The following is a 26,625-nucleotide window of genomic DNA, read 5'->3' as shown; positions in this document are numbered from 1 at the left end:
CCCTCGAGGAAATGACTCTGGGACATGGACTCAGGGGGGGATCAGGGCTGGGGGTGACTGCTTATAATGAGGTCCCAGTTTGTGCACAGTCATTGACTATGGGTCCTTTCCTGGCTTCCTGGTGTACCATGAACAAGCAGGAACGGAATAGGACTTTCTTGCCTGCTTAATTCCAAATCTTGATGTAGAAGCCTGAACACCAACTTGAAGACTGGCTTTCTTCTTGTTGTTTTGAGGGGGGTTGTGAGCATAATTTTAGGTTCTGTGAATCTGAAATATTCACCCTTTTTAAATATTGGCACATTTTATAATTGATCAGTAGAAACACTCAGCCCCAGGTTACTTAGGCACCCTGCTGAAGAAGGGGCGGGTACTGCTCAAGGGGCATTTGCCTGGAGACAAGAAAAACTTCAGCTCTCTCTCTTAGAGAGCTGGACTTAGAACTCTTTGAAAGTCTAAGGGCCTTGATTACTCTGTACTCCCTCTGTACAGTGGGCAGTTGAACATGGAACCTCAGTTCACGAAAATAGAGGGACACCATTGCTTGGCAGTCTTCTGCCTCCTGGGTAGTAGCCAAGGGCTGGATGTTTGAACAGCTGCTTCCTTTGTGTGAGTAACTGAGCTAAGGGGTCGTGGGTGCCACCACTCCCCATCCTGGGCTGGGTAGCCTGTGACAAATGCTGTCTCCTACTGTCTCCCCAGGTTCCAAACAGTCCTTACAACAGTAGAAGACTCCAGCTTCCCCAAGCTCCAATGGGTCATGTGTGACATGCTAAGAAGTCTTCTTGGTTTCTCCATCATTAATCATCTAGCGAGGTGCATCTCCCTTCTCACGTTTTCAGTGGGCTTATGAAGAAGAACAAGGAGGCAGAGAAAGTCAGTAACTGACACATAAGAGCAGTACTCCACTGGATAGAAACCAAAGTTCATTCAAGCCAAGACATGTGCTCTGTTCAGGCCTCCAGAACAAACCTTCTAGGAGATCATGATTTTCTTCTCTGATGTTGAGGTTCAAAATTAGAGACAAATCCAAAACATTTTCTCTCCACTCCCCTCTGGGCGTAGTTATTCAATTTGCATTTGTCATTATTTGACAAATATTTGAACTTCTCAGGAGCTATTTATATTTCCAGCCTCTCTCCCTTTCTTTGAGTAATGAGCACTATATGTTTACTACTTGCTGTGTGAAATACTATTTCCCTGAATTGTCCCCAATTTGCCTTTAACATAAGTCAGATGGCACGCAGTCATCTCCACTTGGACAGAACTCTGACTCGGCCTCCTTAACTCCAAAACTTTGTCACCAGCACATGAATTCAGTATCACCACATCTCAGGCCTGAGCCTCCTCCCTTTCATAGCAACCAATCTTCGCCCAATTGCTCAACCTTCTTCCGAGATTCCCAGACTGATACCAGACTTGACTTCTTGTGCTCAGCTTCATGTCTATGTCACCCCAAATACAAGGCTGAGTCCATACCACCTAGCCTTTGGCTGGGGCTGTGTGGCTAAACTCCACCCTGGTTCACCCCTCTTTCTGTCTCTAGCATTAGGAGGCTACCCCATTTGCCAAAAAATAGTGGAATTGTTCTGTGAAGCTGACTCCATATTGATGATGTTGGTCTTCACCAGAGCTTTGGCGTCACTCAGTAATCTCTTAGTCATCCGTTGATGATTCACAAGTTTGAACCTCCTGCACTGTCCTTCAAGGTCCTACAACACCTCATCACCCTCACTCTGTGATGAGATGATGCAGATATTTGGTGTAGTGCCCCCTCACCAACCCTCTTCATCACAGCCTGCTTCTGATTCTATATTCTTCATAGAACCTTAGGCTTTGAGGGCTGGAAGGAATCTCTGGTATCACGCAGACCTTTGGTGTGTGATTTCTTATCTGTGTCACCTTACTCATGTGAGATTTGACAGAGGACCCCAAATTGTCAAAGAAATGAAAGTGGCCCCTGTATGTGGTGTCATCCCCTTCTGGCTTTGCTGAGAGTAATGGTCCATCCAGCCCTCTGTTTCTAGAAGAAGGTGCTGAGACTCAGAGCAGAGCACTTTAGCTAAGGCAACAAGGCTGCTATCTGGTGGCTGATGGGGACTAGATGCCAGGACTCCAGATGCCAGGTAGGGTACCTCCCTCTGTGTGCATTCAGCATCTCCACCTGCATCTTGAAGTCAACCCTCCCCTCTTCTTAAGAAATTTCTTCTATAAGTGCTCATTTCCTCTCCAGCTTCTTTAGTCTTTTCCTTTCCAGTGGCTTCTTCTTTGCCTCAAAGATGGCCCCAACAATGACAAAGTCAGCCCTCCACTTTCCATCGCAGCCTCCTCTCCCCCTTCGGTGGTCTCACTTCTTGAGTGGGTGCTCCATGCTGGCACATTTCTACCCCAAGACCAATTCCCACCATCAGTGCACCTTCAAACCCCAGAGAGCAGAGCTCCAGGACATGCTGACCACCCTGACCATCCACCTCTGTTTGCATCTCCACATCTGGCCCGAGCCACCATATGCTGGCACCATATGGTGGCACATCATGACCACTTCACTCAGGTGTTGATCCTTCCTATTCTTTTCCTAACACTGAAGTGAAATGTCAAGAGTGCAGAGCCAACCAAATTAACCTCCTTACCCAGCTTCACATTCCTAAAACCTTTCAATGACTTCTCACACTCTTGTGGCAATGACCCACCTCATTAAGGGTCCTATTTGCCCCTGCCTATCTCCTGCCTTGTCGTTTTCTGTCCTCTCACGTATGCGATCACTATGCCCAAGGACCTGGGAACATGCCTGATTGGAATACTACTAGTCCCTACTCTTTATGTTCACCCTTCCAGTCTCAACTTAAATTTTAATTATTCAAAAAAGTTTTCCTAACTCTCTACTCTAAATCAGGCCCCTCTGTTATTGAACCTGCATTACTTTTACTTTTCCTTCTTCATGTCTATCCCAATTTAGAATCACCCATTTATTTATTGAGTGTCCTTTATACACTAGATTGTCAGCTCCACTGAGGTGGCTTCTGTTTTTTCTATGGTTACAGATCACCATTGCCCAGCAATAGGCTGGGCACACTGTCAGATAGAGATTCAAATAGCTCAAATCCAAATGGGTCCTCAAATTCCTCTTCCCTCAGTTCCCAGGCCAGTGCTGTTGTCTGTTCTACCACAGAAATGTCCATTTTATTTTCTTCTTCCTATTCTGTGTTCCCCAAGATTCAGCCCTTGGCCTCCTGCTTTCTATTCTTTTGTGAACCCTTATTCTGTTACCTCACTGCTAGTTACACTGATAACTTCAGATGTGTGCCTCCAGCTCTGCTCAGAGCTGAGCTGTGGATCTCCTTATCCTACTGTCTAAGTGATACCAGCAGATCCATTTTTCTTTTCAAACTTTGATGGCTCCATTCTCTTCATCATCTCCTTTGTTCAACTGGCCCCTCCCCCAAAAAGTATCAGATTCTCTCCGGCCCTCTGGCCCCCATAGGAACCACCTTTACCCAGGCCTTCTTGCCACGTAGAAGTCCTCATCCTTACCTCATCTTATTATAAGAGACTTAGCTTTAAAAATGCTGGGCTCTTGCTGTCTCTTCAGTCTCCTACTGTTCTCATATTATTTCTCCCATAAGAAACATTGGCAGAGTCTTACCCCAACATTGACTGTGGTGGGGTGGGGTGGGGAGGCAGAGAGATGGGGAAAGACCATAATCTATTAAGTGCATATTATAATTCTCACACTGTGCTTGGGTATTTTGTATGCACAGAGTAGATGCCTCAATGTGGACATGCACAGGAATAGCAGCAACCATTTCTATAGAACTCTTGAAGACTGCCGAGTGTATCCTCCAAAGATGTGACAGATAGATTAGAGATTGCCAGCCTCCTTCTACGGGGGATAAATCATGTTCTCCTTCCAACAGAGCCTCACATGCTCCTAAAATGAACTGTAAATGACTTCCCAGTGACAGGTTCCTGGTTCCTCCTGGTCTGCAACATGGGCCATGCCCAAATGCCAGAGTTGCAGGGTCCTAGATCATTGTCTCTCCAATCCTTCTCTTGGTGTCCAGATAACAGAAAGGTCTGGAATTTATGGATTCAAAGCCTTTCTCCAGTGTTGCTATCTGGGGCCCTCTTCCAAAAACTCAAGTGCTCATTTTGTATGATTCCAAATGAAGAGAAGAGGAAAAAGGCTTGGACTGCTGCTTTAAAAATGTAATTAGCATCGTATTTTAACAACATTTTGACAATAATTGCTTCCCAACAATGCTGAGAAATCTGCAGTGCAGACTCCCCGGTGCCACTGTCAGATGAGCGTTACCGAAGCTCCATGCACTCTGAAAACAGGCTGTGGTCTGGTCCTCAACCTCATTTTCCCTTCCCCATCTTTGGCGTGAAGGCCATTCTCAAGACTGAGTTGTTGTGATCAGGGTCACCTGCAGCTCACCTTTTAAAAAGGACTAGGGTTTGTCCCAGCTACTGAGTCAGGCCAGAGAGGAAGGTGCTATTCTGCTGATGCAGCAATTTAGAAAGACATCTTATTTGGGACTGGTCCTTCTCAGAGCCTTCTGCTTGCAGTTCCTTCCATTGACCACCATGAGTTTACAGCTCTTCTATTACAAGGTAACAAGAAGAACAGTCTCTATCTCCCAAAGGGGGGGATGCCTAAATGGTCTCAGAGGCCTCATGCTCAAGGTCAATATGACTACCTGATGACGTTTTCACTTGGCCTTCGGAGGTACTGGTAATTAAGACAAGGAGGTTTTTGTTTGCTTGTTTTTAGCAATTAAACTGTTTCCCCTTTATTATTTATTTATTTATTTGGTTGGGGAGGACATTGAACATGGATGACTGGTTTCTACTTTTAAGATCATGATAATCCAAAAATGAGCAATGCCCCCTAGAGCTGCACACCTGGCCCAGTTCTAGGTCAAAGTCAGCCCCCAGAAGCCAGAGATGGGGATTTGACTCAGAAAGCAGGTAGGGAAACATCTAAGCACTGACTTTTGTTGGAGGCGGCCAACATAAGGCTAAACACAAGTGAGCTTTTACTTATTCAAGATGGTGCTTCAGGCACTTGATTCCCTTCATTAGAAGGATAACTTAGCATTGTCCATGAGGACCAAAAAATATATCATGGAGTGGGATAGTTTCTTCCTTGTTTGTATGTCTTCCAGGACACATTTATCAGAATGGAAAGCATGGTCAATGGGTCCCAGGGAACCTAAACAACCATCTCTTGTGTGTAAGGTTATGAGAGGAAATGGAGAGAAGCAAAGTCTGTTTGCTCCCTCCCTAGTCTGTGTTTCTCTGAAAAGATGAGTTGGGCTCAAAATCTGAGAGTCAACCCCTCATAGAAGAGCTGAGCTGAAGACTTCAATTTTTGGACTCATTCCCATCCATGTCTGGGGCTATACTCCACCCCAGGGCCCTCTTCTCTCAATCCAGGCTGTCACCTGAGGTTCATGTTCTAATCTCTGCCCCTCCAGTGATGAGCCCACCCATCCTGACTTCAGGAGCCGCCTCCCTGCCCGTACCCCAGGAAAATCCCCAAGTGCCTGGGTTCGCCGTGCCTACTCACGCCAGCCTGGCCCCGCAGTTTTCTCCTTCGATATCACCTCCAGCCACATTTTCGGTGTTGACGGACTCGGTCTCACTTGTGGGCATACTCACTGCAAGAGCCAAAGGACACAGGGCAAGGCATTGGGGGTGGGAAAAGAAAAGGAAACAGAAGAGCATTAGTGTGTGACACACAATCCTGGCTGGGAGGAAGGCGCCTGAGCCATCTGCTGGCCCCTCGGTGGGATCCAGGCCAGCTCAGGAGTTTCCTTGACTGATTACCTGCTGCTAGGTAATCTAGGTAATCTGGCAATCAGATCATTTTACCCTAGAAGACACATATGGTCAGCCACTGAATCTTTTCTCTACCCTCAAACCTGCGGCCCCAGAATAGCTGTGGAAGTTTTCCATTTGCATCTGATATTCGCCATAGAGAGGAGTTTTCATGAAAAGACTTTTTTTCTCTCCTTTCCACCCATCAATTCTAAGGGGCTCCATTCTCAAGATCGGGGTCTAGCTTTTATTTGTAGAAAGGACATTTTTTGATGCTGCAGGAACTACCAGATAGATCTGAGGACTTCCTTATTCTGGCAGTGCACGCTGATCCTGAGTCTGTGACACTCAGGATGGTACCTGAAATGGCAAGTGGATGGGCACTACCAGAGTCATGTACTGAGACTCACACTAGCATCATAGACATTAGGAATGGAGGCGCTGGAGTGTGAAACCCACAGAATTAAGTTTAAGTGTGGCCTGAGGACAATCTGCAGGGATACCACTCCCCAACCCTGCTTCCAGTAATCCTGACATCCCCATTCCAACAGGTTAAACCATCTAATTTCATAAGAGCCAACCTTGGCAGCTTAGAAGAAGCCATTTCTTTTATTGTTGTTTATTATTCTACATTAAAGTTTGACTCAAAGAATTCTGTCATCTTCTGTCACCTTTTTAATATGACAAGAGATTCTTAATTTAGGCAATGCTAGTTCTTTAGGGTGGCTGGCTCAGCTCTTCCAGATTTTCTCATCTGGTGAGAAAATCACTAGCCCTCATCAGCCACAGAATCTACAATTAGTGAGGGAGTGACATTGGGTGACAAGTCTCCACAGGGCTGCCACAGATCAGGAAATGACTTCTGGTGGTTATATAGATAATACTGTCAGGCCTTGACTTTCCTCAGTTTCTTTTCTTTTGGATGAAGACAAGCCAGGTGGGTGAGAAGAGACTCATTTCAAGAACATGGAAGATACAAATATAAAGTCCATGACTTGCCATATGCTTGACTGTCAGGTAGAAAAGACTTCTCCAACCTAGGACTCCCTTTCAATAAAGTTGGGTAAAAAGAAATCCAGGCTGTGTTATTCAGCTCTAACACATCCCCTCATTTAACAGGAGAGGCACATGAGGCCTAGCGGAGGAATGTGATGTCCAAGGTCACATGGTGTGTTTGGGACAGGACTGGGACCAGGGTACAGGTGTCAGGCCCCCATATCATGCTCATCTTGATTTTCCCAGTGTTGACCAACCCCCTGCTCTACACGCTACAGCAGGGAATGGCACCACAGTAGTGCTGAGTTGTAAAGCATTTACATTCACTTTATAGCTCCAGATCAGAGGGAGCTGGTGGAAGCAGACCTTGGGTCTGGTTTTACCACTGGGAGCTTGGAAGACAGACCTTCAGAGCTTTCTAGAGTCCTTGCTTGGTCCGTGCTAAGGAAGAGGTCATAAAATTGAGGAGCCTCGAGTCTTTCTATGCATTTATGTCCATCCATCTCTAACCACAGGTTCCTTTAACACTCCAGGCATCATTGTTGGGAGGACTAAGCTGTGTGTGGAAAGACACCTGACTGTGGGGCACCTGACTCCCAGAGAAGCCCTTATGTACATGTGGAGTGTTGTGACAATGGTGGTACGAGGCTTGGAAAGACAACAATAGTAGTAGGCAGTCCTGGCTCTTAGGAGTAAGTGTATCATCTTCCAAATCAAGGCACTGCCTGCACCAGTATCAGTTTTGCTTTTGCAGTGGCCTTGATCTTAGCTGACACTATCCAAAGGAAGGGCTGGCTCCACCCAGGAGTAACTGCTGCTGGGTGTCTGCTGACTTTAGACACAGGAAGAGGTGATGAGCCACACTGGTTTGAGATGAACAAGTTCCCATCCCCTCACAAAAACATACGTATGTACAAACACATACACACAAATACATATACACATGTGCGCACATACACGACTACCACATCACAAGCCATCAAGAGAAACACCCTCCCATCCTGTCTGGCGTGGACCAACACATACACACACAAAGAGCACAGGGGCACATTACCATGGGTTTCTGTGGAGTGACTAAACCAAGCAAACTTCCCTTTCTTCTGATCAAGCAAGCCCGCTGGAGTGCCTCCTTTCACAGACAAGATGGTCAGTGTCAAGAACCAGGAACAAGACATCAATAGAGAACATGCAGTCAGCCATGGGCAAAAGAAAGAAACAGGAACTCAGCTTCCACATAGAGCATCCATTTTCAACTCCAAAAATTAACCAAAAATAAATAAACACATAAATAAATAAAAGTAATAGACCAAAACATATAAGAAAATATGGCAAAATAGAACCAAAACCCCAAATCACATGAATTAACAACACAAAACACATGGTGATCTCTGAGTAAAACCAATGCTATCCTTCATATCTACTTTGGCTTCAGTCTGCACTGTACATCTAACGAGTGACTCCAAAGTGAGGACTTCCCGGGAGGGGGCTGCCAATCACCCCTGCTCAAGTAGGGAAACCATTAACAGCAAACTGCAGCACTGGCCTCCACCTTCACCCACACCCACTGGCCAGTCTTCTGTATTCTCCTCCACGTGGGACCATGTCATGAAACTCCCACCTGTAGTGGACTCCAGGGCTCCCTCACCATCCACAACTGGATGTGCCACTTACAGGTGGAAAGACGACCTGTTGACTTACTTTCCCCTTCATCCAGTTAAGTCATCGCGTTCTCTTCAGTGAAGATCATCAATTGACTTACTCCGATCACATCCAAAAACATATATGTATTTGCTTATATTTCTTTTCACAAATTTTATTTTTATTATTCTTTGAGCAATATATTCATTTTATACACTTTTCTTTCTTTCTTTCTTTCTTTTTTTTTTTTTTTTTTGGATCTGGGGATCGAACCCAGAGCTTGTGAATATGAGGCAAATACTTTGCTGCTGAGCTACATCCCAGCCCCATTTTATACTCCTTTTGAATGGGCAATACATTTCATTTTTTGTTTTCTCTTAAAGGGAGTCTGCTTTAATATAGAATAGCTAAACTATCTTTTGTATCTACTTTTATTTATTTTTAAAAGTCTGCCATAGGGTAATGCAGTATTTTATTTATTCTATTAGGAACTAATATTTGAAGACATTTACAATATTAATGGAACTTTACCTAAGAGAAGAATGATTTTCGTTTTTTTACATCTCAATACTGGTCATTAAAAGAGAAAATTATATAATTATGGTCAAAATTATTTTGTCAAAAACTTATAATGCTTGGTGTTAGCATGTTTATGCACAACTCAGTTTTTGGTGAGAAGTTCTTTGGCTGCAAGAAAGAAGATTTGGTTTACTTCACTACTAAGAATATCTCTTAACCCTGGTATGGCCTCTTCTATGAATTTCTTCTGCTGTTGATTTTTAGCATAGTTATTGTGATTGCATGAGTGGAGTTGAGTGGAGAAGTACTCATCATGTTAATTCCAAGTAAGGGTATATAACTGATTACTACAGAAATAAAGAGGCATGCAGGTAACGCAACTGTCCAATGCTGAAGCCAAACTGGGAGCTTAAGAAATGAACAAAGCCACACATGGGTCTTTCTGGCAATGGTGATGGCAAATTTCCCGCCATTTTCCTTGTGCCTTTGGACAGTCTCAGTGTTGAGTTATTCTGCGCAAGTGCTGCCAGGGAGCTGCAGTTGGGGAGAAAGAGGCAAATTCCAGGGAAAGGCCAAGGTTCAATGGCGCTGTCCTCTCTGGCACTGTATCTACTTTTAATCAATCGAAACAGGCACAGCAGATGTGAAGCTGCCTGTGGGTGGGTGGGTTTTGAGGAAGATTGGAAATAAGGGAGAAGAATTTTGTACCCTTGTTCCTACCGGGTCTGGGCTATAGATGAAGAAGAGGCAGTGGAAGGAGGTGTCAAGACACTGTGCTGCAAAGGAAGGGGGTGTTCTGCATTCTGCAGTGGCCTTGAGTTCTGGATGGCCTTTAGCTGATTCCTCAGAAAGAGATTTTCCCCACTTCATCCAATAAAACTAGAAGCAATGGCACCTTAGAGAGGCCACAGAGGAGGGTATTAGGAACAGTGATGGATGCAGCATAATCCCAGTTTATTAATGAGGAGCAGCAGCAAATGGAGGTGGGAAATCAGCCTCCTGTCCAGCAAGAAAGCAAAGTGCCCCAGGAGAAGTGGGTAGGGGTACCCTGAAGCCCCAAGGAAAGGTCTGCAGATCAGTCCAAGTTTTAGGGCTCTCTTTTTTTCTCTCTTCCATCATTTTCTGAAACTCAGATTATGTGTAGTGAACTTCCTTGAACGTGACTTGTTAGTGGAAATTCTGAAGATTGGCTCATGTTAGGAAGGGGTGGGACTTATTTTAACTGATGTAAAGGGCCATGACTTAAATACACTTGTCTTTAAAACAGAAAATGAGGAAAAAACAGAAACTTCACAATCAGTACAGTACTTTTTCTTCCTTTTTAAAAGTCCTATATGCATTATTACCCTTTGTACATATATGATTACATGACCTGCATAAGTCTACATTGTGTACAACCAGAAGAATGGGAAGCTATACTCCATTTATGTATGATGTGTCAAAATGCACTCTACTGTCATGCAAAACTAATTATAACAAATTAAAAATATTTAAAAATATTTCTTTTTTTAATAAAATATATGGAAAAAGCACCAAGAGTCAAAAGTGGATATGAATGACTCGGTTCAGGCTTCCCTTCTAGAGAGCAGCATGCCTCAATTTAGAATGAAGACACGCACTCAAGTAAGCGTCTCACAATGAAGAGTCTTCTGTTTGGAGGTGTGAAAGGGTTGTCCTGCCTGTTCTTGTGGTTTTTCTGCAGGGACAGGAGTTCTAGTCAGTGATGGAGGCCAGGACACCTCGAGACCTCTTGAACAGAGGCACTGTCCAGCGTTTGGCTTTGACATCAAGAGTGCCTCCTCTTGCTCCTTTTCAGAAATAACTGTATGGTAATTTTTAAAGCCAAAGGAAGAGGCGGATACATACACCGCCATTTAGCATACAAGTGAATTTGGCCATGGCTGGTCTTTCATGTGGGCAGAGCTGCAGCTGCCTATGTGCCTAGTGATCTGAAGACCCTCTCACTCATTTCCCTGATGCCCTCGGTGTCTCCATTAAATCTGCTTCTTGGGTCAAGTCATTCTTCTCAAGGTTCCTGCTGAAATGAACATTATCTCCCTGGGAAGAGCAGTATGTTAGTGCTGAGTCCCATGAACACCTGGGGGAACAACACGGATGAAGATGGAGTTTGTGGTTCTAATAGTAAGGGGTTAGATAGCAACATCATAGCTGATTTGAAGGGGAACTTAGAGGAAACTGAACAGCCAAACTGTTGAAAGTTTGGGATCATAAATGCTGGCTATTTATCCTATGGATGAAATGAAAAACCAGACTCCTCCTTTGGCCACTCAACTGATGAGACAGAAAGACGGTAAATAATTCAGGTGCCCTGGGGCACCTTTTCCCTAAAGGCTACCTACTCTAATGCCCTTGGAAATGAAGCTTGACTGTCTGATCATCAGCAGGCAATGTCAGGGTAACACACCTCTGTAAAACACATCAGATTTTGGGAGGAAAATGCTGAGAAAGAGAAGAAAAGAGAAAGATTGTTTTCTGACTTTCTTATTTCACTGGTACCAGGTACTATGGACCAAATGTGGGTTTCTGAGCTGTCCTGTCCCTTGGCTTCTCAACACTGCATTTTTAGTAATATCATCAGTGGCTAAAAGAGATGTATATACTCCATCTTTTTTCTTTTTCTTTCTTTCCTTTTCATTTAACAAATAAGGTTTTTCTATGTTGCCCAGGCTGACCCCAAACTCCTGGACTCAAGGGATCCTCCTGCCTCAGCTTTTCTAGTTGCCCAGCGGAAACTCCATCTTGCCCATAATTGATTACATCCTTGAATTAATCATTCCCTCCCTCTCCCTGAAACATCTACTTCTGGTGGCCACTCCTGCTTAAGTGGTGCTTAGTAAGGCTATTTGTATAGAAATAGGGGTGCACAGCTATCGTCTCTCCCTGGTCTGCTTGGAAAACAGTTGTGTGCATATTGATCTCCTGACACTGAAAACCACACAGATCAACCTGTGATTTGGGGGAGGGGCATTAGCTCTAGGCACGGTCAGGTTTGGCATTCCTTGGTATGTCTGGGTTTGTAATTCCCGAGGGTTTATACACCTGATTGAGGGAATCTCCCATGAAACACCAGGTGACGTTTAGGCAGCACAGTTGGCCTGGCTGTCTGCAGCTGTGGTCACCAGAGAAAGAGGCTCACAACACACCATCGTTATTTTCCCCTGTAGGAACTGAACTCGCTGTAAAACTAATGACTGACTCTGAACAACTCCTTCAATTACCTAAAATAAATCTCCTCGTGGTGGCTCTGCTCCAGGCTGGGCCAGGACATCAACCCTCATATTTTCCTTAAAAAGGAATCAGGTCTCACTTAGCCCCCACGATGACCACATGACATAAGGTATTTGCAAAATAATAAGTACATAAAAATGACCAAACCCATCCATGTGAATAAAAAATGACTCTGGAAGGGGTTTTAGTAAGCGTTTTGAGAGTCAGAGCAATTTGCATTTTGATAAAGAAGAAAAAAGTCACTAAGGTTACCTGGCAATAAATCACAAAGGAAATAGCAAACAAAATCTTCTAGGCAATCCTCCCTTTTCTCCCCCTTTCTCCCTTCCTTCCCATCCTGGAAGCTGGGGGAGATATGTGGAGAACCATCTGCATCTGAAATCTGGGCCTGCCCTGTCTTTCTGGATCCTGACTCCTGGAGAGGCATCACAGCAAAATACCATGTGGGAAAAGGAGGGATGAATTTGAGGAGAGGTGGTGAAACATGCATTGCTCTGAAAATTTTAGTTGCCCAAAATAGCTTTCACTTTGTCCCACGGATGGGGCATTGGGAAGACCTTATGTGGCAGCTGGTAGGAATAGCTGGACATTTGCTAAGAGAAATGCCCAGTTTTCATTATGCACAACAGCTGGTAGCCTGTTACCCAAGCTCAGAGAACATCCACTACTGTCCACCTTGGCTCCCCTGTTGGGAAGGGGTTGAGGCATCAGGACCAGGCACCCCTAGCAGCAGCTGGAGTGGAAGCTGAAGGAGCTGAAGGCGTTTCTCACCCAACCTGAACATCCGTGGTGTGTGGTGGATGCCATAAGGAGCCAAAGGCTGAGTCCTGGGACAGCCAGCCTTCTGGGACCCTATTGCCGAGGCTCCCATGCTCTTCTGATGGAACCTGGCCTGTTGTTGACTTGGCCAGATGCCCCTTTTATGATATGAATATTAACTAGTATTTGTTTTCTCAAAGTACTAATCAGAATTATAACCAAGCAAAAGAAATCCAATTTCCTGCCTCACTGTAATCTGGAATCCAAAACTCCCTACAGTTTGGCCATCCTGTCTGTTATAGGTTGAATTATGTCTCCCAGAATTTACACATCCTAAAGCCCTGTACCTCGTAATGTTTGACTGTATTTGGAGATAGGTTCTTAAAAAAATAATTAAACTACACTGAGGTCAGAAGGGTGAGCCATAATCTAATATAATTGGCATCCTTATAAGAAGAAATTTGGACACAGACACATACCTAGGGAAGACCTCATGAAGACTCGGGAGAAGACAGCCATCTTTAAGCCAAGAGCACAGGCCTAGAACTGATCCTTGCCTCACGACTCATGAGGAACCAACCTCACTTGCACCTTGATCTCAGACTTCTGGTCCAGGACTGTGAGAAAATCATTGTCTGTGGCTGAAGTCTGTGGCACTGTATTAGGCAGCCCCAGGGGACTAAAGTGTTATCTCTCCACCTGCATTTCCTGTTGCTTCCTGCAGAAACTCTCCAGCCAAGTCAGGCTGCACTCCTCATTGTCCCTTGACTGTGCCATCTTTATTCCAACTCTGGGCTTTTGTTCACATGGTGTCATATACCATGTCTTCTCCCTGGAGTGCCTGACCCCCTCCTCTCACCTAGCAGGAGTCAGCAAACTTCCATTCTATAGACCAGAGCTGCAGAGCTGCAGGAAAGAACTGAAACTGTGGGAACTGAAAAGCCTAAAAATGTTTACTGCCTGACCCTTTGTAGAAAGACTTGGCTAATCCTTGATCCACTCAAATCTCATCTGTTCCTGGAGGCCCAGTTCTAGGCTGTGGCAGCTTCTAGAACCCTCCATTGCCCACTAAGTCCCCTCTTCTGATCTCCTGAAACACTGGGATCTGAGAATTTTTATTTTTTTAGTTACTTTTTTTTTTAGTTACACGTGACAGCAGAAGCCATTTTGATAAAATTACATAGGCATGGGATATATCTTATTCTAATTAGGACCCATTCTTGGGCATCTGAGAAGTTTAAGCAAAAACCTGGAATCAAGTTTTAGATCCGGTCTCTCCCAGCCAAATGAATGGGTAAGTGACTTAACCTTCCTGAACCCAAGTTCTCTCATCTATAAAAAGGAGACAATGATATCATTTACTCCAAGAGCTTTGGGTAAGGGTTAAGTGGAATCATATTTATAAAAAGAAATTTGTAAAATGGCTAGTATATAAACATTTTAATATTAAACATTTAATATTAAAACTAAATTTAAACTTTTTTTCTTAAAGTTTGTTTTATATCACAGTATTAACTTTGTCTCCCTGACTGAACTTTAACTTTCTCAAGGGCACAGACTACCTTAGAATTCTCTGGACTCCTTTTCTGATCCTGAGGAACTAGAGTCACAACACCTTACATCTCCATGGAATGTTAATATGTTCCCTATATATCTTGTATTGTTCTCCATCCTTCCAAACCAGGCCCTGTACCCTGGATTTGACCTCTGTAAACTGTACCAAGGAATTGTCCTTCACTGGGCCTCCTGCCTGAGAAAGGGATGCTGGGCACTCACCCCTGGCTCCTGCATGCAGGGTTGGCGTAGATTGGCTGCATCTTGCTGCCAAAGGCCATGAGTCCGGTCACAAAGCTGCCTTCTGACTCTGAAAAATGCTCCCTCTCTTTGGACCTTTAGGCCTGTAGTGGTATAACAGCTTCCATAGTTGCGACAACAGGGTGCTGCACTGTCCCTCTCTGACTTCCTCAAACCCTGCCTGCAACTTTATCTAACCCTCCTAACTCATCCAGTTTAACAGCACCCTCTGTCCTCGTGAGGACCCTGAGAGAGTGGCCCTCCTGCAGCAGGAAGGCATATGTCATTATTCTCATTCACCACCAACTTGAAGTTGGGTGCTTACGGTTAGATCTAGAGTCCAGGGCTCTCCCGGTCATGTTAGGCAGCCTCTGGAAGAGTTTTTGCTCAAGTCCATGTCCAAGGGGTGAATGATTGACAAGAACTGGTGACGCAGGTACTACCACAGGGCTGCCTGACCCCATGGCAAGTGGAATCAGACATTCCGATGGTAGTTACTGCTCTTTTGGGAGGACCTCAGACATGTTCCTTCTGATTTACTTTTCCCTTGCAGAAAAAACAGCATGGGAAATTATTCCTCACTATTTTTCTTCAGTGTGATAGATCAAAAAGATGGCCACAGTGACCGTGATAGTGAAGGAGCCCTTCACGGGTTTTGACCACCCCAGAATCTTAGAAATCTCCGGTATCTCCCTGGTGCTGTGAGTCACGGAAGTACCACAATGGTTCTTTTCTTGCCCCTGACTCTCAATAGCTCCCAAGCTTTGATGAAGAGCGTAATTTGGGGTCTCATTTTCTTTGCTCTTGCCTGGCTGAACCAAGCTAGATGAGGAAGGTCTCTTCTGAAGGAATGTAAGAGAGAGAGAGAGAGAGAGAGAGAGAGAGAGAGAGAGAGAGAGAGGAGAAAACTAGATTGTAAAAAAATAGGAAAGAGACAGTGAGAGAGAAAAAGAAGAGAGAGAGAACAAAGGGAGAGAGAAAAAGAAGAGAGAGAGAACAAAGGGAGAGAGAAAAAGAAGAGAGAGAGAACAAAAGTCTGCCTGGGTGGAAAGGTCACAGAGAAAGGTACCACCTGCTTCCAGAACCTTCTCAACAACTTCCTGTCAGCCCAGCCCAGCTTGGCCTCCTCCACATAAGCAATTAAAACTGGGTTGATTTTAAGCCATCAGAAAGTAAATATAAAACAGGATTAAATATTAAGAAGCCAAACAAAGTGGCCTTATTAAAAAGGCACAATATAAGCATGATGTGCCAGTGTAATAATCATTATTACTGCTATAAACTGGGAGGAGGCATAAATGCCTGCCCTTGATCTGCAGCCATAATCCAAAGAAGAAAACAAGGGTTGTTGTGAACTCAGCAGGCCATAAACATCCAATGCTCCCAAGCAGAAAATTTCTCTCCACCATTATGGTCCATGGGGTCAGGCCACTTCCGTTAATCCAGGGGGCTGAGGGAAAGGAGGAGAGGTGGGAAGAGCCAGGGACGAGTTGGGCAGCATCCAACAGACTTCTGGGCTCTGGCACATCCCTCATCTTCTTCTCTCTACCCATCTTCACTAAGGGTGACAGGGCCGCGTGGAACACGTGCAGGCGCTCAGGACATCTGATCGCATAGGGGGAGTCAGGCAGCCTAAAGGGAAAGCACACCTCACCTGCAACCATTGGGGACGAGACAGGGATCTTCTGGTCATGGGCTGTGGTGGACTTTCTGTTCAGGACTCCTTTAGAAGCCCAATTCTTTAGGCATATTACCACTTTTAGATTGGAGAGGGGATATTACTCTAGCTCCCAAAGTTTAGCAGATGGTCACCCACAGGATGATGTGTGTCCCTAATCCCTCTCCAGTCCAGCCCAGTCATTTTAAAATCTTGTCTCCTCAGAGTATTACAACAGCATTATCAGTCATCTCTACCTTAATAACAATATTATTAATATTAATAGTAGTTTTGTTTTTGATCATTCACTACATTTTCCAGCTACCTTTCATGTAGTTTACCTACATTAACTGACTTAACCCCATGAGGGACATATTATATGTGCCAATTTTATGATGATGAAATTGAGGCTTAGAGAATTCAGTCACTTATTTAAAACAAGCAGCTAACAAGATCCAGGATTTGAACCCAGGTAGACCTGATGCCAAGTCTATCCTCTCAGTCCCTGTACATATGAATTTATAAAGCCCTTTCCTAATCACACCAGAGACAGAGGGAATGAAAGAGACCTGAGAATGTGCTTGGGTCACTAAGAGGAGAAGGGCAGAGAGTGGAGTGGCAGTCCTGGAAAGATGTCCTTATTTAACCCTCCTGCCCCGGGGCTTCCCTGCTAACAATCCTGGGAAGACAGGGAGAGCAGGAAGCAGAGCAGCATACTTAGGAGCATGGACTCTGAGCTACGTGGTCTGAGTTTGAATCCTCTCTCTTCCATTTTGGAGCTATGTAGTCTTGATACTTCTTACTTCTGTGTCTCAGTTTCCCCAATAAAAAGTGCAGCTCTTAATCAGACCTGCAGCACAGACTCGGAAGAGGTCTGTAAGATGGTAGGCCAGCCTTTCGTTTTATAGGTAAGAATGTTAAAGCCCAGAGAGGGTTAGTGAATTGCCCAGAGACACGGGTAGACAACCTCTTCCTGCCATCCAGTGCTGCCTCCCCTTTTCATGTGCCAATGACTCACTTCACAGGGAGGCTGAAAGCCCATCTTGGTCAGAAAGGCATTATACCCCAGCACAGACCCTATGCTTCCTCCTTGTCTGGAATCCAAAAGTTCCGTTGTGGATAAGCTCTGAACTTTGTACCCTTTCTTTGTTTACGACAATTTTATAGAGCTCATGATTCACTCTCAGTTTTTCTTCTCTTGGTTCTGTCTCCCCCTTCACTGCTTTCTGCTACTCAGGATAATTTTGATCCAGGTCAGATTTCCTGCAAGGAGTTGCCACAGGGGCCCAGCACTATCCTGAAGGATGCAGGGACCCACAGAGGGTGAGCCATCTTGAGCAAGGAGCAATACTTCTCCAGAAGGGTCTGAGACTTGTCTTTCCATTCAGCAAGCAAGTAAATTGCTGCCTTAAATTTCTAGGCTGCCTCCATTAATGGCATTTATGTGAAATGAGTCATTTTAGTTCCCATCCCAACCCCATGGTGCCTCTTCAGTTCCATAATTTCATGAATGAGTTTAAGGGCAGCTGTCAGAGTATCAATCAGCCTGCCCCCTTCTGGGTAAATCCTTTAATTAATCTCCCAACTTGCTGGACTTCTGCGGTTGTTTTGTCCTCCTTGCGGGGCTGTGGATGGTGGCCTTGGTCTGTCTGGCTACTGTAATTGCCCATATCATTCACCAAGCAGCATTTCTTTGCGTTGGACAAAGAACCAGGGAGGCCAAGTTTCTCTCTCCTCTGGACCAGTCAGGATTAAGACAGAGGCTCAGGGCTCAGGACCATACTTAAAGGTGGGCAGCAGCCAAAGGGAGATCTCGGATGGTGAAGGACCATGTTCTATGACTTACAGAGAACAGGGGAAGAAAGCTGACAGGTTGAATTTAGAAAAGCTACGCTAGGAGGCCTCATCACCCTCTTCCACTATCTGAAGTCTTCTCCCACGAGAGGAAGACAGCACCTGCCACAAGGCAAATGCACCAGGAAGGAGACCTGGGGGAAAATTTTGCCCTAATGACAGTAACATTTCCCACATGGCCCTGCTGCCAGGAGAAGCGAGGTAGTGCTCATTATTGAGGTTTTTCCAGCAAAGCCTGGATCCGCATCTGCTGGGGGGCTCAAAGGGAGATTCCTAAGATTTCTTTTGCCTGAGAAAAAATAAATTGAGCCTTACAAGAAAGGTGCGCCATGCTTTGTTGAAACACCAAGTTGTTGATTATTTGAGGGGAAGCAGAGACGTGGCGATGGGCATAGAGAGAAAAGCAACTTCATCAATCACTTCATTGTCACTTGCCATGAAGAATCTTTAGGCTGCCTCCCAAGGCTCTTTGTCATGTGGCCTCACTCTATCCATCTGGTTTCATTTTTCCATCTTTCAGCATTTGCCTTTTGAACCAGGCACCGGGCCCTGTACTCTCTGCTTGCAGACTATGCCATGCGCAGCTCAGCCTGCTCTGACACCGTCTGATGGACAGCCAAACACCTGCAGCGTGCTTGCTAGGGGCCGTGCACCTCCTAAGAGTCTTTGTCCTCTGCGCGCTCTTGAAACCCCTTTTGCTCCTCCACATTCACAACACCCTTTTTTCCCACCCAGCCCTGCTGCCTTTAGGAAGCCTTCCTGACCCACACAGCATCACAGGATTTACTTTCTCCTAAGACATTCACTATTTGTGCCATGCCCATTAGGGCTCTGGGAGACACACAGTTCTTTTTCTGCTCATTGCAAAACAAATACAGAAGTATGTGGCATTGAAGCAATGGCATGGCATTGTTTCATTTGGTGCTCACAATAACCTGAGGACACAGCTGGAGATGGGGAAACCGAGGCTTTGGATAAGCCAAACTGGGCAGGGACTTGCATAGACCCTCTCTGTTCTTTGCTCCTTGGTGTTTTCTGAGCCAACTGCACCTTTGACACTCACTCCCCAAGGTCAACGAAGAGTCCAGGCTAACCCAAGCCCTGCCTCGCTGACTCCACCCGGCCTGGTCTCCTCTCCTCTGCTATCTTTCCATTTGAAATTTCATAGAGCACGTGCTTCGAGTGGCTGCCATAGGCTGAGCTCCTGGTTGGCTCAGTAGGAAATAGTCCAGGCTGGGAGTGTGACCTGTAACTTCCCCTGGAGGCCCAGGAGCCAGGGCACGACATTGGCTAGTACCACAGTGCACACACACCAAATTCAGCTGTCGTGTTTTCCCTTCTTCACTCTTGGAGAGGGGTACGCAGGAGTGTGTCTGAGACAGGGCCAGGGCAGCACTGTTCGTTCATTCACTGTTCCTTCAGAGCTGGGACTAGGTGTGCGAGCTCTTTCCTGCCTCCTCTGCTATTTCAGGTAAGAGTGGAAATGTGGCTACTGGTGGGCAGTGGCTGTCCAAGCCCGCAGCAGCTCAGCCAAACACAGAGAAGGGAAAACTGACCCCACGACATGGAAGGAGAGATGGGTTTTCAGGCTGGTCAGAGCTGCTCTTGTGGTTCTTTGGCCCAGACTCTCCCTCTGGATTCTTCTGCTAAAGGCTGAATCTGAATCAAAGGCCTCACTCACCCTTCATCCTTTTTCCTCTTTGCCCTAATCTCCTGTGATTTCCCTGGGGAGCTAGCTTGCTGGAGGGGCCAATTGTTCTTCCCTTAGAAGACAGAAATGGTGTTCAAAACCCTGAGAACAGGGACCAGTGTCTTCAACAGGCAAAAGGCCTGAAGGCACAGCAGGGTGTGGGAATGCTAATGATCCAGAAAATGCCTTTGAAGGGCAGGCCCAACCTGGCTATTCTTCCTCTGAGACTTAGATAAGGATTGGTGCTGCAGGCTCAGGGTCCAGGAACCTCAGCAGGAAGGAAAAGACACAGAGATGCAGCCTTGGGCATACAGCCCTGGCTGAGGTGTCTTGGGATTCATAAAGGCCGGCTGTGTGGTCAGTACAATGTGCAGGTGCGGTGTGGCTGGCTCTACAGCCGGAGCCTGGGTACCCTGGGTGGACTCAAGCAAGTCTTCTGCCTTTGCCTTCTGCATTGCAGTGGTGATAACTACCTGGATATTTGGCGAAAATGGAAACTGGCCTTATTTGTTTGGAGCAAGCAGAAAGGAGACTTTTTTTTTTTTTCCTTAAAGAGACAGGGTCTTGCTGTGTTGCCCAGGCTGGTCTCTAATTCCTGGGCTCAAGTGATCATCCTGCTTCAGTCTCCTGACTAGCTGGGACAACAGGAGCACACCATTATGTCTGGTTTTTTTTTTTTTTTTTTTTAATCTGATCTCAATTACACTGTGTGTGTGAGTAGGGGAGAATGGACCCCCCTGGTGGATGGGAGTGACCAAGTATGGTTGTCAGCTGTGCAGAGGAGAGAGGGGCTGCAGGGACAGGGCTTGGAAAGGCAGAGAAGAAGAGAGGCAGGCAAGAAGAGAGGCAAGCAAAGAGGTCTGCTAGTACCTCACTCCAGAGCCAGGAGTGCAGAGTTGGTCTTCTCCTCAGGACACGCCCACTGTTTAGGAAGATACGCTGTTTTACAGCTCCTAGGGTTACTGGGAGGACCCAGGAAGAAGAGGTGGGAAAAGCTTTGAAAAGCACCACCTCCAATGGAAACTTGAGGCAGGAGGGAGAGCCAAGACAGCAAAGCAATTAGCGTGAGTAATTAACCATGCAAGGATAATTAACAGCGCCACTGGGAGGATGCCAATGCACCCACGGACATTTTAGACCCGTGTGCTGAAGTTAAATAGCTGCAGGTGTCAGCTCCCAGGACAAAGTCTTTTCCAAAAAGTGAAGATCCGTCAAGATGAAAGGGGTTTCTTGTGACATGGCAAGGCATGTGGCTACCTTGGAGGGTGTTTGACAAGAGGGTGGAGCGAGACTCCATACTGCAGAGGTTGTTGAGGAGTCTGATGCTTACAAGGGGTGTGGGAAAGGCAGAGGAAACCTCTGGGGCATTTCAGCACTGAGATAACTTCCTTTTGACACTTTCAAGGCAAAGACAACAGTGATCAGGATATTGGCTCTCAGAGAAGAGCAGAAGAGGAGGAGTCTCCAAGATAGAAGTCAGCTGCTGTGTGCTGGGGCAGCTGTCCTAAGCTTCTAAGCAGCAGCCATTTCCCCTTTTGCAGCCATCTACTGCTCTACCAAGGTGGGGGGAGGAGCTACTGTCTACAAAATGAGGACATCTGGGGCTGGAGCTGCAGCTCAGTGGCAGAGTGCATGCCTAGCATGTGGGGGCACTGGGTGCAAACCTCAGCACCACATAACAATAAATAAAATAAAGCTATTGTGTCCATCTACAACTAAAAACAAGACAAAACAAAACAAACAAATAAATAAACAAAAAAAAAACTAATGCTTTAAAAAAAATGAGGCCATCCTCTCCCTAGATGAAACTCCAAGAGAAGGTTCAAAATTTATAGAAAACTAGAGATTCTTTAGGTGTTATTTTTACAGGTCAGGGAAGGGTTGTCTGAGGTCAAGAGCTAGTTTGTGTTCTTAACTGGGACTAGGAACCAGACCCCCTGACTTCCTTTCTAGAGCTTCTTTTCACTGTTCCTCTTCCCACCACAAGCCTCCTCATTCTGCAGGGTGACCGTGTCCTCTTTCCCACCTGAAAAGAGACTGAGAGTAGATTCTAGAGGCAGACTTGGTGTGCCTGCATGCGAGCTTGTGGAAGCCTCTATTAGTCATCTGGCCTTGGGTAAATGACCTAAACCTTACCTTTCTTTCTTTCTTCCTTCTTTTTTTATGGATTCTTTCTAGTTGTACATAACATTAAGATACATTTTAACATAATCACAAAAGCGTGAAATATAATTTGCTCTAATTGAGTCCTGAGCACTTCTCCTCCTCCCTCCCTCCCCCTTTACCCCTCTCTCTACTGATCTTTCTGCAATTTATTTATAGGTTTTTTAAAATTAGTGTCTTGTGGATAGACTTGATGTTGGGAGTCACTGTGCTGTGCTTTTCTAATCTAAAAATGGAAATAATGGTACCAATCTGAGAAGGTTAAGTGAGGAGTAAAGATAGTATTCCTAAAATGAGGTGCTTAATTAATTGTTGCTGTTGTGCATAATCTTCAACAACAATGCTCGGTGTGTATGTGTGCATGCATATGTGTGTGTGCATGCATGTGTGTGTGTGCGCGCATGTGTGTGCAATGCCTGGACACGGTATATTTATTGGACAATATAAAAGCAAAATGTGGGTCAAAGAGGAGCAGCTCAGGATCACCTGCTTTGTATCTCAAAGGTCAGTGGGAGTCTGGAAACTTGTTGGTGATGACAAATGTGTCTCGGGGCCAACCTCTAATGATGCCACAATTAGTGATGTTCCCTTTGGGGCCACTGGCTTCCCAGATGTGTTCATCACTGTTGGCTTTCTCAAAGTGAACTATTCATGCTGTTCCTACTATGTTTTAACAGCAACTTACCCATGACATAGTCCTTGTCCTGGAAATGCTTTAATAGCTTGTGAGAAGACAATTTGTAAAAATCTTTCACTTTGGTTGATCATGAAAAAATATGTAGCAGAACCAGAAAAAAAAAAAAAAAGACAGCTGCATTAACCTCCTTATTGGGCCTCTTGAATTCTTCTTTTAACCTTAACCTAAACCAAGGACCCCCGGGGATAGTATGGGTTCTCTTAATCAGCCCTCTGCCATGTCAGCAAAAGTTATTTATGACCATAATCTGTGCTCCGTGGTGGCCCACCTGGCCTTGCTTTGATGACTCACTGGGGTCAAGCTGAAACATAGGCTGGCCACGGCTGCATATTTTAACTGGAAAGTTTTTGCTTCTATGAACAAGGGACACCAGTAACAAAGTAATATGAGGCCTCAGTTCCAGTTTGGTTTTTAATAGATTATGGTCTAAACATATTTTTCAATATGCAACAATTGGGTTAGTCTAATGACAAATGTCATCCCGGACCACTGCCAGAGCAACATGCCATTTCCATTAGGAGTAATATTTCCTGGCCAGATTAAGACATGGAAAATAATTTTTGGTTATCAACAATTCCCTTCAGTTTCACTGATCTGATTAAACTTAGCAACGGAAAGAGGAATTTACAAATTAGATGCTGTTCTCTATTTATTACAAAATGGTTGCTTTCCACTACATCCAGGAGATACAGTTGAGATCTCATTAAGTCTCAGCTTGTGATAACATTTACTCCATAAGTCTCCATCGCAGCCAGTGAATGAAATGAGCACGATGCGGAGACCACATAATGGATGAAATCAAACCTCTGCCCCCTTTGAAGGGAACTGACCTTTTCAAGGCTTAAATGTATTCAGCTTTCCAGTCCTAAAGAACCAACTAGGAATTTATTCTTGGTACTCTCTTAACCGTTTCCTGACAGCTCTTCTTAGCTGGCTAGCTGGCCTTCGTGAGATAGAACAAAATGAAGAGCATTTCCAACACTTCCCCAGACATATTTGAAGAAAGGGGAGTAGAGAAGAGTGCACAAAGAAAAACACGGTTGAAGAGTCCCGTCCCACCCTAGAAGTGAAAAGAAACGTTGACAAGGAATAGAAGATGGAAATTTAATTTGCAGGTCTGCTTCATTAGATAGCCTCTGCTGGGCCAGAACTGGCCCAATCTGGTTTTAGATCTAACATAGTGACAAGGCAGACCCAAGTCATCTGTTCCCAGCAGCGAGATTCTGAGGGCTTCCAAGCCAAGACCTCATTCTTATCTTCCAATTTCCCACCCCTTTTGCAACCAGTATTCGATAACTGCCTATGCACCAGGCTCTGGGTTGGTGCTGGGAAAACAAAAATCCCTACACAACACAGCAGATGGTATGAGATAAATCAATAAATAGATACAATAGGTTACTGCAATACGTGTTTGTTTGCAGGTATTGGATAGGTGTTCTGGGAGGACTAACGAAGGAATGAAACACTGCTGGGCAGGAGGAGTAGAGAAGGCAGAAGATGAGGGGTGCCCAGGGTGAGTTTGGAAGGTGGGCAGCAGTTCATAAGGCAGATGGTAGGGTTGGGCTTTCCATGCAGAGAGATCAGTGTATGTATAGGTGTGCACATGATCTTTGGAAAAACAAGCTGGCTTTCAGGATGCAGGCCATCCTGCTTGAGACCCAGTACAATTCCAAGAGTCTGGGGATGTCAGGATAATAGAATCGGTTGAATTTCTCAGGTCTGATAGACTAGAATGATCCAGGCTTGATCCAGACTCCTAGGGATAAAGCTAATGTATATAAATTTAGAGCTGCAGAAACAAAACCCAGAGCTGGGAGGATTTTGCAGTTGTCTGATATGACATCTTTATTCCACAAACAGGGACACTGGGAGAGGCAAATTGCAGACTGGTCACTGAGTGGAGCCTGGAAGGTCAGCTGCCTGGGTTTCTCAGACTCCTATTAGTTCCACTGCAACCCAGGAGGGCTGCTCAAACCCGAAGCCCTAGCATCTTATTAGGAGATAGAGATGAGGGTCTTTCACCTCACATTTCTGTACTCTCAGCTCATTCCATCAAGGGGTATGACTTAATGGATTAAAAGACAACTAAGGAATTATGGAAATTATAGTTAAGAGAAATGATTTTATTCCTTCTACCAGGTTTAAGAAACAGATGTACGGATAAAGAAAATGGATATATATACATAATGCACTATTATTCAGTCATAAAAAAGAATGGCTTTAGTTTTGCTGGTAAATGGATGGATCTGGAGACTATTATACTAAGTGAAATAAGTCAATCCCAAAAAACCAAAGGCTGAACTGATATGCAGAAGCTAACACACAGTAAGGGGGGGGGAGGGAAGAATAGAAGTTTAGAGGAGTAGACAAAGGCAAATGAAGGGAAGTGGGAGATGGGAATAGGAAAGACAGGAGAATGAACTGGACATAAATTTCCTATGTTCGTATATGAATACATGACCAGTGAAACTCCATATCATGTACAACCACAAAATAGGAAGTTATACTCTATGTATATAATATGCTGAAATACACTCTACTGTAATATATATCTTTAGAATAATTAATTTTAAAAAGAAGCTCTATAGTTTTTGTTAAAGCTTGACATCTTTTTGATGGAAAACTAGGGTCTATGCCTGATTTTTGGCAACCGACCTCTTAACTTTCTTGTCAATGCAGAGGGGCAGAAGGAGTCGTGGGTCAAGCAGGGTAGGACCTTCTACCACTGACTCCACTTTTCATGCCAAGCAGATGCCCTCCGTCAGGGGGTTGCAGGTGTCTTTTTTTCCTGCCTCTTTTGAGCAGAGCAAATTCTACACCAATCTTCCACTCTAGCCAGACCCAGTTGACTTTAGCAGATACTAATAAATACAAGACTCTAACTCTGAACATTTCTGACATGAAAGAGGCCCCTCGTTTCTCCTTGCCCCTGTGTTTGGTGTATGTGCAGGGGGAGTGCATGTCTGTGTTTGTTAGGATTCTGTTAACATAATAACTGGTCTGACATTAGATACCGTTATCATCTCTCAAGTTATCATCAGCAGGAGATAATGGATGGACCAACTGCTTTGAAGCTTGGAAACGAGAAGATAAACAAAGGCTTGTCCCCTGAAAGCCAGATTGCCAAGCAAAAGGCACAGGCCAGGCCCAGTGTAACAACAAGAATTCAATGGTTTTGGCCTGTGTTTTTGTTTGCACTTGACTCTGATCTTGGTGTGCTGCATTCCTGCATATGAAAGTCCTCAGAATAAGACCTAGGGTTTGTGGGTCAAAACCACCTCAGGCTTGATACATAATTTTTAGAGCATGACTTAGGGAGCAGCCAGAGCTCATCTGTCTAGACACTTAAGAATACTAAAAAATGTCATAATGTTCTTACTTTCTTGGTAAAATAAGGCAAAACTATGAAGAACCTTACAGAATTCAAATATATATGTTGGGGGGGGGTCAGAGGACAAACCTTTAAATTTCTGTTATCAAAACTTATCTGTCTAGCAGATGACTTCTGAAGATTTTTGATGGGAAGATTCTTGGTCAGTCTGATGAATGAATATAATGTAAGCCTAATTCTTAGAAGTCTAGAAGAATTAATAGAAATTAAGTTACAATGTATGTACACTTTTAGGATTGAGTAAAAGGCTGACACTTTTTTCTTCTCTTAGGGATCTGGAGATACCCTGTAGAATAGGACACCCTACTCTTTGGCTCTGTTCATGATGACCTCGCTAGAGACCATTCATGAATGAATGGGATTTTGAGACTCAGGGTCTCTCATGTTTTTTCCTG

At 44.8% G+C, this 26,625-nt stretch overlaps 1 protein-coding gene and 1 pseudogene across 2 annotated transcripts in view; both read right to left on the bottom strand.

Moving 5' to 3' along the window:
- CACNA1C (calcium voltage-gated channel subunit alpha1 C) overlaps positions 1–26,625 on the bottom strand; it is a 634,974-nt gene that overhangs the window by 132,099 nt on the left and 476,250 nt on the right. The window contains exons 10-11 of the mRNA XM_081309259.1: positions 7,874–7,948; positions 5,573–5,663 (exon numbers count right to left, since the gene is read on the bottom strand). Of these exons, the coding sequence (XP_081165385.1) occupies positions 5,573–5,663; positions 7,874–7,948 (166 nt within the window). The remainder of the gene's footprint in view (positions 1–5,572; positions 5,664–7,873; positions 7,949–26,625) is intronic.
- Positions 9,119–9,467, bottom strand: LOC308657509 (phosphatidylinositol N-acetylglucosaminyltransferase subunit P-like; annotated as a pseudogene). Its single transcript has one exon. The product of its transcript is annotated as a phosphatidylinositol N-acetylglucosaminyltransferase subunit P-like (transcript).

Source organism: Spermophilus citellus (genome assembly GCF_964194105.1).
Source record: "Spermophilus citellus genome assembly, chromosome: 10".
In the NCBI taxonomy this organism is placed as follows: Eukaryota; Metazoa; Chordata; class Mammalia; order Rodentia; family Sciuridae; genus Spermophilus; species Spermophilus citellus.
The sequence above is the reverse complement of the archived record's forward strand: the minus strand, read 5'-3'. Positions and strand labels throughout refer to the sequence as shown.